The sequence below is a fragment of the Maniola hyperantus genome, chromosome 4, assembly GCF_902806685.2.
Source record: "Maniola hyperantus chromosome 4, iAphHyp1.2, whole genome shotgun sequence".
Classification (NCBI taxonomy): domain Eukaryota; kingdom Metazoa; phylum Arthropoda; class Insecta; order Lepidoptera; family Nymphalidae; genus Maniola; species Maniola hyperantus.
The window spans coordinates 15,521,672-15,543,118 of NC_048539.1; the positions used below are offsets into that span (position 1 = coordinate 15,521,672).

At 38.4% G+C, this 21,447-nt stretch overlaps 2 protein-coding genes across 5 annotated transcripts in view; one reads left to right on the forward strand and one right to left on the reverse strand.

Moving 5' to 3' along the window:
• Positions 1–21,447, reverse strand: part of LOC117997127 (uncharacterized) — a 103,663-nt gene that overhangs the window by 36,463 nt on the left and 45,753 nt on the right. The gene's annotated exons all lie outside the window — the stretch shown is intronic.
• The window catches only part of shi (dynamin-1 shibire), a 50,440-nt gene continuing 31,445 nt past the window's right edge, over positions 2,453–21,447 (forward strand). For 2 of the 3 annotated variants that reach the window (XM_069498091.1, XM_034985598.2), the window contains exons 1-4: positions 2,453–2,693; positions 5,684–5,757; positions 7,858–8,007; positions 19,683–19,886. In XM_069498091.1, the coding sequence (XP_069354192.1) occupies positions 2,530–2,693; positions 5,684–5,757; positions 7,858–8,007; positions 19,683–19,886 (592 nt within the window). In that variant the 5' untranslated portion in view covers positions 2,453–2,529. Of the gene's footprint in view, positions 2,694–3,368; positions 3,658–5,683; positions 5,758–7,857; positions 8,008–19,682; positions 19,887–21,447 lie in introns of those variants that run through there. The other variant, XM_069498090.1, reaches the window with a different exon arrangement.

Sequence of the window (21,447 nt, forward strand, 5' to 3'; positions counted from 1 at the left end):
TAATGAAATAAAATAAAAGTTAAGAAACAAGTCAGGTACTTAGTGCACTATTTTGCATTGTCATCTTAAGTAAAATAAGTGTTTTGAAAAAGTTTTAAAAGCGTTACAGCTACAGTTACCCAACCGTTACAGCTTTTAAAACTTTTTCTTTTTATCAAACTTTTACGTTTTAACCTTTGAAGCGACTGCATTGCATAACTAGCTTAATTTAGGCAAGCATCTAGTAGCACCATCTTTTATGTCTATCCAAAGCTAACTTACCTGTGGAACACACATAAATACAAACCTACATTCATACATACATATCAAAGGGATATCAATAGAATAAGACGTGTCATTTTAGTTTAGTTTAGGAGATTGTGTACAACGGAATTAGCCACATTAAATATTTGTGTACCTTTGCATTTAATGAGCTTGACCTTCATACCTATAATCCCCGCGCGAGCTCCAAGCAATAGGCCGCTTAGGGTCTTCTACAATTATTAAGGATAGTAGATGCTTAGTGAGAAAAGACAAATGAAAAAACTTATATTAAAAAATCCCCTAAATATGAGAAAATTCCCTAAATGTAAGGGAAGATACGTCTGGGTGGGAACACTGGCTAGCAGCGCTCTCTATAGGGAAATATTGAAAACTCAATGGATGCGTTCAAACTTGTTTGTATATCGGTACTGCTAAAAGCATAGATATTATTTATTAATACTATTTACTACGCTAGATACGCGAATGACGATGAGTTTTTGAAACAACTTGATAATCGCCATCCCCATTCACCATATTGATAAGTCGTTATGTGAGCGTATTCGGAACTACAGACCGTTCACTATGATATGCCCCCTGACGTTATGTTGGCACTACTGCAAATCACACAATAATAGACCCTATAACTAATAAATAAAGCATACAAAGTAATGGTGCCAATATGACGGCAGGTAACAAGTCATACTGACCGGTCTGTAAAATATAAAATATGTTAATGTGATGAGACATCATCATGATCATCCCGTCGCTGGCCCACTACTGAGAATTAAGTTTCCACGGTTTCCACTCTCCTCTCGGAATGAGAATTATTTGTGCACGAAGCACAAAAAATAACTCACTTTGTATGGCATGGGCATGCCATATCTAGCGTACTCTGTAAATACTTTTATTTTATCTATGTAATAAAGGCTGCTAGACACTGTCTATCTAGTAGCGAGAAAGAGCAGCATTCAAATTTTTAGATCGTGTACTACTAGAAATAAAATAAAAAATGTACCTACCTACTTAGTTATTTGATACTTTATTTTTTCATAATAATTATTTTGAATGTACACGCTAATTGATAACCGTAATTCTACGCATTAACCCTATTTCTGCTATGGAGGATCAATAGCAGAACACATAGGATTTTAAACTAAATTAAATATAGTTACATTGATATCATATTTTGTTAACACATTTTATAAAAATAGCATTATGATCTCTCAGTACCTTTGTAATAATGAATGCCATCGGCAAATTGAAGGTGAGTGATGTACCTCCTACTACCTACTACAGAAATGAGGTGATCTATAGGAAAACCCGACTAACCGACTTAGCTCAATGGGTTACAAAGTGGTAAGGGGCAGGGCTCATAGCTGTTCGAAACACTGTAGGGCGATTGTCTAAAACCTGCATCAATCATTATTACAATCTCAATTGTTCTGATTGGCTGAATTTGTGCGATTCTTGTTGCAACAATGCATTGTGGCCAATAGTGAGCGAGCATTAACCAATCAGAGATGATTGCGATCGTGACATTGTAGCTGTCAAACAACCGCGGTAGGGCCACTGATAGACATTGGGGTCCGAAGGTTCTAGAATGCTGACCTCTCACACACACACACACACCAGAAAGCGCAGTGTTGGCATACCCCTAACTAGGTGGACAAATGGTACCAAACTAGTAGCAGGGAGCGCTAGATTCCGACAGCGCAAGACCGTGTCCTAGACTAGTCTACTAGACGACCCTACAAGAGAACTATTTCTAGCAGTGGATATATATCGGTTGACGATGGCGATGATGGCTGTTAAGACTAATAAAAATTTTATATTGATATAATACTACTTCTATGACTGCTAAATAATAATGGGATTCTTCTGATAAAGTAAAGCTCACAAACATAGTATAGGTACCTATATAAATTGTAACAAAATTGATAGGTAATGACCGTCATACTGACCTCGAAAGACTCTAGTTATAAAAAAAATCTACCATGCAACACCATCAAAGTTTTATTCTTAATGGAATGTTAGCCACCTAATGTAATCAAGCAAAAAATGGTAGATACCTAACTAGTTCATTATATTTTAACACTGAAACAGGTCTATTAAAATATATTCAATATTATCTTAACTTGAGAATTGAGACAGATGTATACATCACAGCTCGTTACTCTAGGCATGCGCATTTCAAATCTGTATCATATTGATGAAAGAAAATCAGTAGGCGACGAACAGCGAAGACGGAGTTCATAAAACGAGGAGTATCAGAAGAAACCGGCAGCCATGGCCGGGAATATGGGCATGGAGCAATTGATACCAATTGTGAATAAGCTGCAAGATGCTTTCACACATCTGGGAGTGCATATGCAGCTAGACCTACCTCAAATAGCGGTCGTGGGTGGTCAATCAGCCGGAAAGAGTTCTGTTTTAGAAAACTTCGTAGGCAGGTGAGTTTTGATATGGATAATGTAAAAACCCTTTCTTAAAATATATTTTTTCTTAATAATTTACTTAAAGCTCACTAGGTAGATGTTGCATTCCAGTTCAGCAGAGTTAAATAGTTATATTAGTTATAATAATTTTGAAGTGTTCCGTAAATAAGTAATTTGTTCATTTAATTTCAGGCTTAGATCTAGGAAGTATATTTTTATGTAGGTATTATTAACCATAAAGCTTACTATATAGCAAAAGGAGATAGAGTACTAAATAGAAAATTACGTAGGTAGTTAATAACATTAAAATATTATAACATTCGTTACAATCACCTACAGTTTGGCTATAAATCTCTAAAATTAAAGCAAATTATTGTATCTTGTGTCATAATAGTAACGTAGGTACAAGTGCCCTACATTTCGTGCGCATGTCACGCAGTATTGATCTTGTAAATCTTTATATACGAAATGTTTTTATTTATATATTTTATACAGCACTTCACAACTAAAGTATACCATTCATTAATCAAGTATCTGTACAAAAAATACGAACGTGTGAAGAGGCTTTATTAGGCTTATTACATACATATTTATTATTTTGATCAAGATCGCCTTTCAAATGTCATCCGCACGCCGCTGGGCGCTTTTATTATCAGTCTGACGTACGATAAACGGAACGTAGCGTTACCATAAACCATAAACCCGTAACCACCCACCAACCACCATATTGAAAAATAAATTAGTTTATCGATGATGTGAAGTATGAGCAAGTAATAGTGATTTCTTGGTGTGAAAATTGATGTATATTAGTAAAAATGTCTGGAAATTTCGGGATGCAACAACTAATACCCATAGTGAACAAATTGCAAGATGCATTTGTTCATATGGGCGTGCACATGTCCTTAGATCTTCCACAAATTGCTGTTGTGGGTGGTCAATCCGCTGGAAAAAGTTCCGTGCTAGAGAATTTTGTCGGCAGGTGAGCGTTTTGACCAAAAAAAGTATGAAAATTCGTCAGAAGTAATCCTATCAGACGTACATTCAAGAAACGCAGAAGTTGTAATCTATTGTTTACAACTGAACATCACTGCTTGTTAAAATTTTATTATCTTACAATTTTCTGTAAATTGATAGGGCCTTTGTCCTTCTATGTGGTGCTTATAAGGGTATCCAGTTTATACGACCCAGAGTATTCTGAAATAACTTCCTAGGACAAAATAATAGTTTGATTTCCTTTGTAAAATTGCTATGTATATTCAAATAAGTTTTAGTATCCAGTGGTACAGCTATGTTTAAAATTTAAAGTATTACTGCTAAAGCATCAACACCAAATGTGAGCTACTTATTCATATCTAGAATAAGCTTTATTTAGAAAAGTTTTATAATAATAATTAAGATATTTATATGGCCTACAGCTGTAAGTATACAAAAACCTATTATAAAAAAACCTGCAGGTAAAAGTTTTTGTTTGTTTGCCAAAATACCAACTTTTAAGTTGTGGCTATCAGTCTTTACGCATTAGTATATCATATCACACAATAGTATACAATCAGTCTCATCTTAGGTCAGAGATAGTCAAAACTATAGAAACAAAAACAAACTATAAATCTCAGTCTGTCTCTTCAGTAATAATGAGGATGATTGAAACATATTTTGCTATAAGTCTGTTTGAATTCATAAGCTTTATTTCTTGAAGACAGTAAAACTTTTATTTTGTTTTTTCTTTAAACTTTTTTTTTTGTATTGGTGTTATGTCGTAAGGTTAAGATTTTCTTGTTTTGATTATATGAATTAGATTATAATGGGGCTGACATGTATATAAATATAAAAGCCCCTAAATAAATACAGAAAAAAAGAATTTGCATAATAAATACCTTCTGAATGAAATATGTAACAGGAAGTGCCGTGGGATGTCAAACGTAACTCTATAAGGATGAAGTTTTTATGAAAACTAGTTTACCTAAGTTTTTTTTTTATAAAAAAGTATAGCTTCAATCCACATCCTGGGAAATTAAATGTTATGATGTTGAATGAGTCATGGCTTGTGAATGACTTGATGAATGGAGAACAATAATAATGCAATTTATGCAATGTTAACTTGTAATAATTTACATGTCAACATTTATATCCATACTTCCATACTAATATTATACATGCGAAAGTGTGTCTGTCTGTCTGCTAGCTTTTCACGGCCCAACAGTTTAATCGATTTTCATGAAATTTGGTACAGAGTAAGCTTATATCCGGGGGAAGGACATAGGCTATTTTTATCCCAAAAATGAAAGAGTTCCCTCAGGATTTTTAAGACTCTAAATCCATGTGGACGAAGTCACTGTCATCATCTAGTCCATACTAATATTATAAATGCGAAAGTGTGTCTGTCTGTCTGTCTGCTAGCTTTTCACGGTCCATCCATTCAACCAATTTTGATGAAATTTTGAACAGAGATAGCTTGCATCCTAGGGAAGGACATAGGGTACCTTTTATCCTGGAAAATCAAAGATTTCCCACAGGATTTTAAAGAACCTAAAAACCACGCAGGCAAAGCCGCGGGGATCAGCTAGTTTACTATAAAGTAAAATAATTTAAAAGTAATATCTTTGTTCTTTCTGTTTTGTAAATCAATTGTAAAAACTAATGTGTAATATTGCAAAATTAAATTATGCGATTTTCTATCTCAATGCCATTCTAATGATATTATATTAAGAGATAGCTTCCACCAGGCATGCCAGGTTGGGTCTTGGTAATGCAAAAATCCACCTGCTATACATTTTATATGAAACTACGTCAACTAAAGGTGCAGTGGGACAGTGGTTCTATTAGTGGGAGGTCCCGGGTTTGATTGCCGGCAGGGGTTTGGAATTTAATAACTCTCCGGTCTGGTCTGGCGGGAGGCTTTGGTCGTGGCTAGTTACCACCCTACCGGCTAAGCCGTGTCACCACGTGTTCTTATATAAAATAAATTTATATAAACAATTTTGACTTCATGCTATTTTTTGTTACAGGGATTTTTTGCCCCGTGGCTCTGGTATAGTGACTCGGCGCCCCCTGATTCTGCAACTTATCAATGGAAATGCAGGTAAAGTAGAGATTTTTTCTTAAACTTTTCTGTACAAAAATCTTCTTCCTTACCTTATCTCACGCTACGTGGGTTCGGCACAACATCTCTTTTTAACTTTTCTGTACAAAAATATACCTAGAAATAATATTTTGTAGAAAGAATATTTTGGTTCTAAAAAGGTCTGTTTTATGCATGAAAGACAAGAGGCGATCCTTGTGCTCCATCCATACGCATGGAATATGGATTGAATACGTATTATTCATACTGGAAATATCTGCTTTTTACTGTTTAATTATAAGTATACTAGCTGATGCCCGCGACTTCGTCCGCGTGGATTTTCATTTTTCAAAATCCCGCGGGAACTCTTTGATTTTCTGGGATAAAAGTAGCGTATGTGTTAATCCAGGGTATAATCTATCTCCATTCCAAATTTCAACCAAATCCGTTCAGCAGTTTTTGCGTGATTGAGTAACAAACATCCAATCATCCACACTTTCACATTTATAATATTGGTAGGACAAGCCTATGACAATTAAATATTAAAATAACAAAACAAAAATATCATCTGAACCATCATAACGAGGCAGGGTACCCAGAATGATGGCTGCGTTACCTCGTTGAATGGCCAGACTAATATGCTGACCGAGGTAACTGCCAGCCCTATCCGGTATATTTTGATTAATTTACTAACCCTTGATTTTATTCCTATAAATGGCCATAGCATGCACTCCATATAGACAAAAAGACAATTTGACAATTTGGCTAAAAAGTAAAACAATGTTTAAAAGTTTATTCAGTGTGTCCATGACCTGATTCTCTGCTAACCTTCATTAACAATTTGAATGTTAAAACATCTAATTGCTGTTTGGGATTAACTTAATTACTCCCATCCTTTGATAATAATTTGTTATAATGTATCTGTAACATGCAGAAGGATTATTATGCTTTTTCACTCAAGTGGAAGTTTTTATAAAAGAAAATTAATCATGTTAATCATGACTTTTAACATCACTGGCCTAGCGTCAGCGCTAGGCCAGTGCCCTTGTTTTACCTATAGTGGGAGGGTCCAGGATTGATCCAAAGGCGGGCTATTCGACTTGTGGACGATCCCAAACTAACTAGCTCGTTGAAAAGCCTGGAGCACCGCAGAGACGTTAGCTCTCTGCGTTTTCTATCGCCTTTATAATAGGGAGTGCTCTGAAGAGCTTTTTGACCTAATTCCACCCTCGTTTTTCTACAACCGCACCGCGCGCCACCGTAACCCTCACCACCTGGGTGTCTGGTGCACTTCGACTGTCCGTTGTGCCAGATCCTTCTTTCCACGCATATACAAACTGTGGAACCAACTCCCATCGGCGGTGTTCCCACTAGATTACAACATGGGGTTTAGGGGGGGACCAACAAATTCCTAAAAGGCCAGCAACGCATCGGCGGTTCCTCTGGTGCTGCAAATGTTCATGGGCGGCGGTAACCACTTAACATCAGGTGACCCGCCTGCTCGTAATCTCTATTTTAAAAAAAATGCTGTTGGTTCATTGTATATCATGGATTTCCGCAAAGTAACGCCTGCTTCTATACAACATTTAAAACAGTTAATTCTATGACTAAGCTTAATTTAAAGTCAATTTTATGACTAACCTTAACTATCTGTTGTGAAAAACCAAAAGAGAAAGATAAGCGATACACGCATGACTCATCATTTGCGTCATGCGTGAGCGCGAGTTAGAGCACTCGAACTCCATGCTCAGCCGCGCACGCTTTTAAAGTCATTACATACTCCCTAACCAGCTGCGCGATTGCGGGAGAATGACAGCTACAATGTCACGATCGCAATCATCTCTGATTGGTCAACGCTCGCTCACTATTGGCTAAAATGCATTGTTGCAACAAGAATCGCACAAATTCAGCCAATCAGAACAATTGAGATTGTAATGATGATTGATGCAGGTTTTAGACAATCGCCCAGCAGGTGAGCCGGGACGGGTCGGCATTGCAAAAAAACTCCGCCTCTGTATAAATTTTTTATGAAACTGCGACGTATAGAGAAAGAAAGAAAGAAAATGCATTTATTTGTTGTTGGTGTCAACGTCATAGTGATATCGTGTTCTTATTCCATAGAATACGCGGAATTCCTCCACTGCAAGGGCAAGAAGTTCACAGACTTCAACGAAGTGCGCGGCGAAATCGAGGCGGAGACGGATCGCATCACTGGCTCCAACAAGGGCATCTCCCCGGTGCCTATCAACTTGCGTGTTTACTCGCCTAATGGTAAGTTCACAGACTTCAGCGCGGTGAAATCGAGGCGGAGATGGATCGCATCACTGGCAAGGGTATCTCCACGGTGCCTATCAACTTGCGTGTTTACTCGCCTAATGGTAATTTCACAGACTTCAGCGCGGTGAAATCGAGGCGGAGATGGATCGCATCACTGGCAGGGGTATCTCCACGGTGCCTATCAACTTGCGTGTTTACTCGCCTAATGGTAATTTCACAGACTTCAACGAAGTGCGCGGCGAAATCGAGGCGGAGACGGATCGCATCACTGGTTTCAACAAGGGCATCTTCCCGGTGCCTATCAACTTGTGTTTACTCGCCTAATGGTAAGTTCACAGACTTCAGCGCGGTGAAATCGAGGCGGAGATGGATCGCATCACTGGCAAGGGTATCTCCACGGTGCCTATCAACTTGCGTGTTTACTCGCCTAATGGTAATTTCACAGACTTCAGCGCGGTGAAATCGAGGCGGAGATGGATCGCATCACTGGCAGGGGTATCTCCACGGTGCCTATCAACTTGCGTGTTTACTCGCCTAATGGTAATTTCACAGACTTCAACGAAGTGCGCGGCGAAATCGAGGCGGAGGCGGATCGCATCACTGGCTCCAACAAGGGCATCTTCCCGGTGCCTATCAACTTGCGTGTTTATTCGCCTAATGGTAAGTTCACAGACTTCAGCGCGGTGAAATCGAGGCGGAGATGGATCGCATCACTGGCAAGGGTATCTCCACGGTGCCTATCAACTTGCGTGTTTACTCGCCTAATGGTAATTTCACAGACTTCAACGAAGTGCGCGGCGAAATCGAGGCGGAGACGGATCGCATCACTGGCTCCAACAAGGGCATCTCCCCGGTGCCTATCAACTTGCGCGTTTACTCGTCTAATGGTAAGTTCACAGACTTCAACGAAGTGCGCGGTGAAATCGAGGCGGAGACGGATCGCATCACTGGCTCCAACAAGGGCATCTCCCCGGTGCCTATCAACTTGCGTGTTTACTCGCCTAATGGTAAGTTCACAGACTTCAGCGCGGTGAAATCGAGGCGGAGACGGATCGCATCACTGGCTCCAACAAGGGCAGGGCATCTCCCCGGTGCCTATCAACTTGCGTGTTTACTCGCCTAATGGTAAGTTCCCAGACTTCAGCGCGGTGAAATCGAGGCGGAGACGGATCGCATCACTGGCAAGGGTATCTCCACGGTGCCTATCAACTTGGGTGTTTACTCGCCTAATGGTAAGTTCACAGACTTCAACGAAGTGCGCGGCGAAATCGAGGCGGAGACGGATCGCATCACTGGCTCCAACAAGGGCATCTTCCCGGTGCCTATCAACTTGGGTGTTTACTCGCCTAATGGTAAGTTCACAGACTTCAACGAAGTGCGCGGCGAAATCGAGGCGGAGACGGATCGCATCACTGGCTCCAACAAGGGCATCTTCCCGGTGCCTATCAACTTGGGTGTTTACTCGCCTAATGGTAAGTTCACAGACTTCAACGAAGTGCGCGGCGAAATCGAGGCGGAGACGGATCGCATCACTGGCTCCAACAAGGGCATCTTCCCGGTGCCTATCAACTTGGGTGTTTACTCGCCTAATGGTAAGTTCACAGACTTCAACGAAGTGCGCGGCGAAATCGAGGCGGAGACGGATCGCATCACTGGCTCCAACAAGGGCATCTCCCCGGTGCCTATCAACTTGCGCGTTTACTCGTCTAATGGTAAGTTCATAGACTTCAACGAAGTGCGCGGTGAAATCGAGGCGGAGACGGATCGCATCACTGGCAAGGGTATCTCCACGGTGCCTATTAGTACAATTGTTTTTCAAACAATTAATATAGAAATAAACTATATAAGAAACTAGAAAATTGGAAAATTACCAACTTCATGTCACACTTTACTTCATGTTTATTTGTTTTAGTTTGAGTAAAAAAATGTTTTAGTTTGCCAAAAGTATGCTTAATTCCAAACGTCGATTTGAAATTTTCACTTTCCGTTTTTGACTAAAAAATTCTTATTCATTTCGTTCACCCGGCCTCTCTCGGGGTGAGGTGTGGTTAGAGGGAAAGGTGACACGCACAGATAACGTTTTTTCCGTCATCTATGGACACAGCATTATTAGGCTCCACCCGCCAACAAGTTGTCGCTGCGATGAAGCGGGCTCTTAAGCTTCCTTTACTGTTTTTCCCTTTTTTCTAGCTTTAAAAAAAATAACCGACCCAGTGTTCTTTTTGGAGCTAAAAAATTACCAATTATTAATTAAAGAGAATTTTAAGTCGTCAGTTTCTGGGATTTTTTAGGGTTCCGTACCTCAAAAGGAAAAACGGAATCCTTATAGGATCACTTTGTTGTCTGTCTGTCTGTCTGTCTGTCTTTCTCTCTGTCTGTCTGTCTGTCAAGAAACCTACAGGGTACTTCCCGTTGACCTAGAATCATGAAATTTGGCTGGTAGGTGGGTCTTAAAGCTGGCTTTAGGGGAAAAATCTGAAAACCGTGAATTTAGGGTTAGATCACACAAAAAAAATTAAATTGTGGTCATGAACTAATAATTAGTATTTTCAATTTTCTAAGTAAGATAACCATATCAAATGGGGTATCATATGAAAGGTCTTCACCTGTGCATTCTAAAACAGATTTTTATTTATTTTTATGTACTTATCATAGTTTTTGAATTATCCTGCAAAATGTCGAAAAAATACGACTGTAGTACGGAACCCTTTGCGCGAGCCTGACTCGCACTTGGCCGGTTTAAAAAAAAATATTATGTTGATGATCTGTACAATTTGTACAAAATTATTGCATAACGATTAACAAACAGACACGATGAGTATGAACATACTACTAATATAGTACTTATATCTCTCAAAACTTAGCTCATAATGTGATCGTACATGTATGTAAAGATATTCAAGATCGAACACGCTACCGACTTCCGTAGAGAAGGAAATGACGATAATCATTTCCGATACCTAAGGTTGTCTTTGTTGGTGCAGGTAAAATGCCTGAGCTATAAATACGTGACAATACAAAGGAATACATTATGCAGTTCTTTTGTATGAATTTCTACAGAAAATAGGATCGCTATTCGCACAGGAATGTTCTGTTTACACAGCTCTACAATGATTTATTATCATTGGATGTTTTTACATCGATCTTCCAATCGAAATGTTAGTTGAGAATCTTGAGTTATGATAAAAGTACACGCTAAATCGATAATAAACCAAACCAATATAATAAATGCGGAAGTATGTTTGTCTGCTGGTTTTGGAGGGCTCATCCGCTTATTTTAAAATTCATTATAGGCACACGCTTGACCACAATCACACCTCATGGAAAGTGATGATGTGGTCTATAAGATACGTTTTCTTAGAAGACGCCTAACCGAGTTTGATGAAATTTGGTACAGCTGCAGCAGCTTACTTACAGACTATACAAAATTTACTGTTTGTTCCGTAAAATTTCCATTCCCATTCCCACGGGATTTTTAATCAACCAGAATCTACGTGGATGAAATCGCGGGCGTTATCTATTCGGCAGAGATACTCGTATAGCTTGCATCTCGGATTTGGATAATAGTTTTTATCCCGGGAAGTCAAAGAATTATCATGCAAAATGTCGAAAAAATACGACTGCGTACGGAACCCTCGTTGCGCGAATCTGACTCGCACTTGGCCGGTTTTTTCCTTTTGAGGTACGGAACCCTAAAAAGGAACCCTTATAGGATCACTTGGTTGTCTGTCTGTCTGTCCGTCTGTCGTGTCTCAAGAATACCGGAATAAATCAATGTTCAGTTAGAGTGTGATAGAAGGACAAACAAACAAACACACTTTCGCATTTATAATATTACTAGCTTATCCTCGCGACTTCGTCCGCGTGGACTACACAAATTTCAAACCCCTATTTCACCCCCTTAGGGGTTGAATTTTCAAAAATCCTGCCTTAGCGGATGCCTACGTTATAATAGCTATCTGCATGCCAAATTTCAGCCTGATCTGTCCAGTAGTTTGAGCTGTGCGTTGACAGATCAGGCAGTCAGTCAGTCATTCAGTCAGTCAGTCACCTTTACCTTTATATATTTATAAGATTACAGTATAGATATAGATAGTATAGACATAGATAGTATAGTATTATGAGTTAGTTGTAAACACGAGAAGGCGTCTTTAGGTGTAATATTTCCTGGAAGGATGTTGAGAAATCACAAGAGTAAATAGGCATTTTAATTGCCGGATAAAAACATTGTGTGCTGTACTGCTGATGCGCAAGCGCGTGTTTTATGTAATCAGCTTAACTACACTTGTTATCTTAAATGTTTCTATGTAATTTTTAGGGTTCCGTACCTCAAAAGGAAAAACGGAACCCTTATAGGATCACTTTGTTGTCTGTCTGTCTGTCTGTCTGTCAAGAAACCTACAGGGTACTTCCCGTTGACCTAGAATCATGAAATTTGGCAGGTAGGTAGGTCTTATAGCTGACATTTGTGGAAAAATCTGAAAGCCTTGAATTTAGGGTTAGATCACACAAAAAAAATTAAATTGTGGCCATGAACTAATAATTAGTATTTTCAACTTTCGAAGAGAGTGACTATATCAAGTGGGATATCATATGAAAGGTCTTCACCTGTACATTCTAAAACATATTTTTATTTATTTTTATGCATCATAGTTTTCGAATTATCGTGCAAAATGTTGAAAAAATACGACTGTAGTACGGAACCCTCATTGCGCGAGCCTGACTCGCACTTGGCCGGTTTTTAATGCTGGAAGTCGATATTTGGTTTATTTGCTATTCGACATCCATACTATCCATAGTAATATTATAAATGCGAAAGTTTGTCTGTCTGTCTGTCTGTCTGCTAGCTTTTCACGGCCCAACAGTTTAACCGATTTTGATGAAATTTGGTACAGCGTTAGCTTACATCTCGGGGAAAGACCTAGGCTACTATTTATCCCGGAAAATCAAAAGAGTTCCCACGAGATTTTCAAAAACCTAAATCCACGTGGGTACCATCTAGTCACTACCCATATTACGAATGCGAAAGTGTGTTTGGTTGTTGGTTTGTCCTTCAATCACTTCGCAACGGAGCAACGGATTGACGCGATTTTTTGCATGGGTATAGTTTAAAACTTGGAGAGTGAAGAAAGTTTACGATATATTGCAAATAAAATATCTGACTGACGCTAGAAGTCAACGAACGTTGCGTAAGTAGCCCACTCGGAGTCAATGCGGTGTCTTAGGCGGGGCATTGACCCGAGTTTGGCACGCTATACATTGCGGGTTCGAAAAATACTAAATCACTAAAACTACAAAATGAGACAAATAGTTAGTGGTATTGGATTCTGTATACGTATAACGCTAAGTTTTTGTTAGCGTTCTGGTTACACCCTGTATATAAGAGAATGGAAGTATGGATTAGCTGAGACTGTGATCAAGCGCAAATCCTTTAAATAATACCTATACTTACCTGCTAGTGACGCTTCATAATGACGGACTGGTGACGATATACAGTGAGTCAGTGTTGATTTATTTGAGCCTTATCTAAGATAGTTAATCAAGATCACTCTTAACCACTACATTGGCCCCGATTCTCTAGTCTCTCTCTAAACTAAATTTAGAGTATCTGCATCCTTTTCTTTTTACTAATGCTAAAAAAGGAACGGAACATGACTTTCACATTTATAGACTCTAAATTTTAGTGCACGATACAAATTTAAACAGTAGGTTCTCGAGTGCGTGCTAAAATCACGGGTTTTACGATCTAAAAATTAAATTTAAAACTGTCAAACTTTGTCTGTCCTTTTCATATTACATTAGTAAGAAGAGCATGCGAATACTCTAAAATTAGGTTGTGCTCAGAATTAGCCCCATTATCTGCGGGGCGATTGTCTAAAACCTGCATCAATCATTATTACTATCTCAATTGTTCTGATTGGCTGAATTTCTGCGATTCTTGTTGCAACAATGCATTGTGGCCAAATAGTGAGCGAGCATTAACCAATCAGAGATGATTGCGATCGTGACATTGTAGCTGTCAAACAACCGCGGTAGGGCCACTGGTTAAGGCGAAATGGGATCATAAAGGCGAATGTATCGAAAAGTCTAGGCCGCCCGAGCGCTAATTCGTTGCATGCTTTTTATAAATATTGATATTTAATACCATACCTAGCTACCTACAAGCTCTATTACCATAAAATCATACCGTAATCCCGTGTATTAAACGTTGAACGTAAATACGAAATTTTATTGAAATTGGTTTTATATCAATCGAATAAAACTAGTTTTTCTCCTGAAGGTCGTGCAAAAAATGCGTATTTTGGCCTTTGGGGAACTTCGCGATTTTTTTATATCGAGCCAAATTGTGCCAAATCGTGTTTCGGCTCGCGTAACTCACTAAAGAATATCTTTAATTTTTATAATAATACTAGCTGCCCTGGCGAACTTCGTTCCGCCTAACAGTCGATTCAAATTTTTTAATTTTTTCTCTCCGTAAGAACCATCCTCGTACTTCAAGGAATATTTTAAATCTGTTTTAGAATGTACAGGTGAAGACCTTTCATATGATACCCCACTTAATATAGTCACTCACTTCGAAAGTTGAAAATACTAATTATTAGTTCATGACCACAATTAATTTTTTTTGTGTGATCTAACCCTAAATTCACGGTTTTCAGACTTTTCCCCAAATGTCAGCTATAAGATCTACCTACCTGCCAAATTTCATGATTCTAGGTCAACAGGAAGTACCCTGTAGGTTTCTTGACAGACAGACAGACGGACAGACAGACAGACAGACAACAAAGTGATCCTATAAGGGTTCCGATTTTCCTTTTGAGGTACGGAACCCTAAAAATTTGCGAAATCGGTTCAGCTGTTCTTGAGATTTGCGATTAGCGACACATTTAGTTTAGTGATTCATTTTTATATTATAGATAAAACAAATAAACAAATTTGTAGTTTTTGAGGCCAAAACTTGATTCTTTGAACATCCGAAATGTGTCTCAACACCGTTTTTGGGAGAGTGCTTAAGGCGAGTCACCGAGGCGGGCAGCGCGGCTTTGAATTATACCGCTTGGCAACGTTCAAATTCTGTGTTTCAAACGTTAAATTTGAATTTAATAAATTCTAGAAGTCCTGTTGAAAACCAAAATTTAGCAGGTTCTCTGTAGTACTTAAAGACAAATATTTCCATATAAAAATTATTTGCCAAGTCAGAAATTTAAGTATTAAATAATTAGTTTTAGAATTTTATTTCGGCTTATTTCAAGATTTTATTTGATCGAGTGAAGTACTTCCTATTGTGTATCAAAGTAGCACATTCTTTAGACAATGTCTTTGGGTATATTGTATATTTTTAGCTAGGCCATTATTTAATAGTAAATACCTAAAACTTTTGATCTAGCAAACCAGTTTTTTCCGCTTAGCCTCGGTGACTCGCCTTAAAGAGTGCATTGACGCTTTTCTCGAACTCTCCCTACACATTCCCAATACTCATGTTATCAGTTTTATCAACATAAAATAGTACCATTTGTGCGCTATCCAAGTTGTAACAATAATGAATGCTTAGATATTCTTATCAATGAGAACATCTGTCAATAATCTACACAATATAACGATGATGATGATGTCAAGAAAATCTATAGGGTTCTTACCGTTGACCTAGGATCATGAAATTTGGTAGGTAGGTAGGTCTTATAGCACAAGTAAAGGAATAATTCCGATAACCATGAGTTTTTGGTGACTTCACAAAAAAATTAAAATGTGTTCATGAACATATTATGGTTAGTATTTTCAATTTTAAAAGTAAGAGAACAAAACCAAGTGGGATATCATATGAAAGGGTTTTACCTGTACATTCTAAAAGAGATTTTTATTTATTTTTAGGGTTCCGTACCTCAAAAGGAAAAATGGAACCCTTATAGGATCACTTTGTTGTCTGTCTGTCTGTCTGTCAAGAAACCTACAGGGTACTTCCCGTTGACCTAGAATCATGAAATTTGGCAGGTAGGTAGATCTTATAGCTGACATTTGGGGAAAAAATCTGAAAACCGTGAATGTTAGGGTTAGATCACACAAAAAAATTAAATTGTGGTCATGAACTAATAATTAGTATTTTCAACATTCGAAGTGAGTGACTATATCAAGTGGGGTATCATATGAAAGGTCTACACCTGTACATTCTAAAACAGATTTTTATTTATTTTTATGCATCATAGTTTTAGCATTATCGTGCAAAATGTCGAAAAAATACGACTGTAGTACGGAACCCTCATTGCGCGAGCCTGACTCGCACTTGACCGGTTTTTGTTACAATCGATTTTGAATGTAGGGATCATACCACAAAAGGATGTACCTACTCAATGTTCTACTTAATTTAATGACGATAAAGGAATATGTTATGGTTATACACTTTAACATAAAAGTTTGTTGGTATTGTACAAATGTGTGACAATGGATAATGACTGATGAAACTTTTATTTAAAACTAGCTTATGCTCCCGACTTTATCCGCGTGGACTACACAAATTTCAAACCCCTATTTCACACCCTTAGGGGTTGAATTTTCATAAATCCTTTCTTAGCGGATGCCTACGTCACAATAGCTATCTGCATGCCAAATTTCAGCCTGATCCGTCCAGTAGTTTGAGCTGTGCGTTGATAGATCAGTCAGTCAGTCACCTTTTCCTTTTATATATTTAGAAGATCAACGCATATATGGTAATTTAGTTCTAGTATTGCATATCTAATTTCAATGCGTAAAAGCCCTATGCTCCCTGTACATAGTATTTTTGTATTTTAGAAACGATTTCCATGGAAAATTCGTGGAATTACAAAGAGCCCACAAAAAGTTGTAAATGTCATGAGGTCACAAACTCCAAAAATCAAAGTCTCTATCGAGGCTTCAAGGGCCATAGAAGACAAAGGCAAATATAACTTATTATATTTGATTAAAGTTTGAGTATATACAATATACTTACAGGATGTAATCAGAACGCTAGCAAATACTTAGCGTTATCATCAATCATCGATACCAATAACCATTTGCCTCATTTTGTACTTTTAGTGATTTAGTATTTTTCAAATCCGCAATGTATAACGTGCAAAACTCGGGTTCGGCGACATTGGCTCCGAGTGGCCTACTTACGCAAAGTTCGTTGACCTCTGACGTCAGTCAGATATTTTATTTGCAATATATCGTAAACTTTTACAAAATACGGTATTTGACAACTAGTCAAATCAGTAACTTTTTATCAAACGTCAAAACGCGCGCTTTGTATGAGAGATTCTATGAAATACCGGTGTGTGACGTCACAATCATTTGACGTGCTTTTTTTAGTTTAATCGATAATTTAAAATGGTTATTACACTTAAAACCAACAAAGGACGTGGATTTTACGTATTTTGGAAGACCCTCTATTTAATAATCACTGAGAAATAATTTATTTTTGATGTAGTCAAATACCGAATTATGGGATACACGCACTGTAATTAATCATTTGGTCAAGATTTCTTTTCATTGACCGCAACTCGTATTTCATTTTCAGTGCGGTGTCAAGGTTAAAGTCCTCTGCTAAAGTTTTGGAAACAATTCGGTCGTTTCCCTATGAGTCAGCACGAACAATCATTTGTGTCTACTCACTCTATTCATTATTCGAAAGATAAATACAAAACATTTTCAGAAACTAGACATCAATTATTATCATAAGTTGTTATGAACCAATCTTTATATTACAAAGACCCTGCTGTGGTAGTTGCTGAAATATAATAATTTGTAGTCATTGTATGCTATTGAAGCGCGGCCGAAAGTAATGTACATCGACCTTTAGCAGGGATAGCAGATTTGTAGAGCATTGTCACTGTTGTCGAGACCGACGAAACGTCATATAGGTATGAGTGACAGAGATAACGCTCTACAAAGCCGAAATGTCATTCTAAAGGCCGATGTACATTACTTTCGGCCGCCTACTGTACAGTCTAGTGGTTACAACGTCCGCCTCCTATTCGCGAGGTCGGGTGTTCGATCCCGGGCACGCACCTCTAACTTTTCGGAATGCGTTTTAAGAAATTAAATATCACACGCTTTAACGGTGAAGGAAAACATCGTGAGGAAACCTGCATGTGGTTAAAACTCTCCATAATGTTCTCAAAGATGTGTTAACTGTCAATCCGCACTTAGCCTGCGTGGTGGACTATTTCTAAACCCTTTTCATACTGAGAGGAGACCCGTGCTCTGTAGTGAGCCGGCTATGGGTTGATCATGATGATGATGATGATGTATGCTATTAGTCGGAAGTTGAATTTAAAATAAATTTATTTAGCTACGCACTACAAATTTTTTTTGGCAAGCGAACCTTCCCAAAATTTGATTTTCACTAGCGTTTACAGTTCTCACGTTTTCTTTTTAATTTTAATTTTATCCTATTTCGTAGGATGCGAGGATATTAATTAGACATCATATACTTCCACGGCCTTGTATACCTAACTACCTCTCGCATAATTGGCAGAGCACTCGGGTCAACATTTAGCGGCAAATAATAATTAAGGTTATATTAGGCATGTCGTTGTCAATCGATACACGTCGACTGCTATAGACGAAGGATTTTGTAGGCGTTTCCATATTCCACGTGGCCATCCATATAACTCTTGTCTGTCGACATAGTACCTCCCTATATAAACCTTTCTCTTGAATCACTCTATTAACTTATGAAAACCGCATTAAAATCCGTTATGTAGTTTAAAAGATCTAAGGCTCAATTTACATTGAAAGGACACTATCATATCATCATCATGATCAACCCATCGCCGGCTCACTACAGAGCACGGGTCTCCTCTCAGACTGAGAAGGGTTTTGGCCATAGTCTACCACGCTGGTCATGTGCGGATTGGTAGACTTCACACACCTTTGAGCACATTATGGAGAACTCTCAGGCATGCAGGTTTCCTCACGATGTTTTCCTTCACCGGTAAAGCAAGTGATATTTAATTAACTATAAAACGCTGAAAAGTTAGAGGTGCGTGCCCGGGAACGAACGCCCGACCTCCAATTAGAAGGCGGACGTCCTAAGCACTAGGCTATCACAGCTTGATCACTATCACAAAAAATAAAATAAAATTATAAATACATTGAAAGGAATTTGTATAACATTACATACCATATTGACTTCAGTACTATCCACAATGTAAACACCAATTTCTACCGAGAAAGAAAATTGCCACGAATTTTTTTAGGTGGTGGATAAGAAATTGATTGTATTTTATGTGGTGGAGATAAAAGTCAATATGCTACGTAATATTTTAGAGTTTATAATAGAGTTTATAATATTTAAGTTCGCTTCGATTGACGATTCCCTTTCAATGTAGATAACTTGAGCCTTAGCAACAGAGAATTCAACCTCAAGGGTAGCTACGCATATACAAGGTTTTGCATGCAAACAAAATCGTAAAATGTTGGGAGACGAGGACATGGGAGAATGCCTTGTTGTGATTGGTGGACTCAAAAGTCACTCGAATGACGGTACAGAACGGGCGTGGGCCGACCTTTATGCTAAGCAACAGCCTAAGCTTTGCGATCGGGGGTGTCCGGCTAGTAGGTAGTGGTCTGTGGCCTTAGCGTATCTAGGGACAGACGGTGGGCAGCGACTTAGTTGTATGTTGACTGGGCTTCATTCATTCATTCATTTGCAGTACTCAACCTGACCCTCATCGACTTGCCGGGTCTGACCAAGGTGCCGATCGGCGACCAGCCCATAGACATCGAGCAGCAGATCAAGGGCATGATCTTCCAGTTCATCAAGCGCGACTCGTGCCTCATCCTCGCTGTGACCCCGGCCAACACCGACTTGGCGAACAGCGATGCGCTCAAACTTGCCAAAGAAGTGGACCCGCAAGGTATGAACCCTATAAGTCGACGCATTTTACACTGAGTCGTTGAGTTATCTGTCTGTTTCGTTCGCACTTACCTACGACCTGTAAGTGCAAGCGAAACAGATAGATAACTCGACGACTCAGTTTAAAATGCATCGACTATAGTGAAATAAGTAATAAAAAAAAAGTTAAACGGGTTTAATGTGGCGGCGGCCATCTTGGATTTACACTGACTCTGAATCTTCTATAAATATAAAAGGAACGCACAACAGACGGAAACGTTTAAGTGCGGAAACCAGCCCAGAGCGAAGAAGAAGAAATATAAAAGGAAAAGCTGACTGACTGATCTATCAACGCACAGCTGAAATTACTGGACGGATCGGGCTGAAAGCTAGCAGACAGACAGGACACTTAAACATTTATATTTTATTAGTATGGATAATGGTTCCTGCTTAATTTTCCCCTAAAAACACTTTTTGGCGAAACTACAATTGCACCTAATTAATTTGTGTTGAGAGGCATGAGTACAGTGCCCCCTTTTGGGTTACGATTCCCTTTCCGAGTGACCTTGTCATAAGATTAACTTTTATTTTATTTTATTTTATTTTTAACTTGTCATGAGATACGTCATAATTTCAAGGGTTGGTTAGCAATGAGCTTGCTAATGCATTAATTCCTCTCTTATATGGTTTCGCATACATCTATGTGCGTGTCTTCTCTAATATCTTTTGCTGTGATCGCAGTTACGAGTATTTCACACTAGCTTGTGCTCGCGAGTTCGTTCGCATGGACTACATAAATTTCAAATCCCCATTTGATCCACTTACAGGTAGAATTCCGAAAAATCCTTTCTTATTGGATACCTACTCTTTACAAAAGACACACCCTCCAAATTTCATGTCTCTAGGACCAGCGGTTTAGGCTGTGCGTTGATATATAAGTCAGTCAGTCAGTCAGTTAGTCAGGACTTTGAATTTTATATAATACTAGCTGATCCCCGCGGCTTCGCCCGCGTAGATTTAGGTTTTTAAAGATCCCGTATAGCCTATGTCACTCAGGAATAATGTAGCTTTCTACTGGTGAAAGAATTTTTAAAATCGGTTCAGTAGTTCTAAAGATTACCCCCTACAAACAAACTTAACGACATTACCTCTTTATATAATATAACAATAACAACGGGCCGTGCAGCAGAAATCGTAATATTTTAATTTCGCCATAACTTCAAAACCAAACGTCCAATTTTAATCATTCAAAGACCAAATATTATCTCCATAAACTGTTCTTAGTGATGAAATCATTTATTTTGATAAGGATTCATAGCATGAGTAAAATAAACGCGTTTAAATGTAGTCCAAAAAAAATTCAAGATTTTTAAATAAAAAAATGGTTGCTGTGCCTCACTCGACATAGATGGGTATAGTGTGTCGCGGACTTTTTTGTAGATATTTATAAGATCTACAATTAATTAGAACATTTTATGGTTCTATCTTTTATAGTTTAGGCAGGGTACGCAAAATAAGTAACTTTTCTGGTTGATTTTTTACACCTTGTGTCCGAAAAACCCAAATATCTTACGGAACCCTAT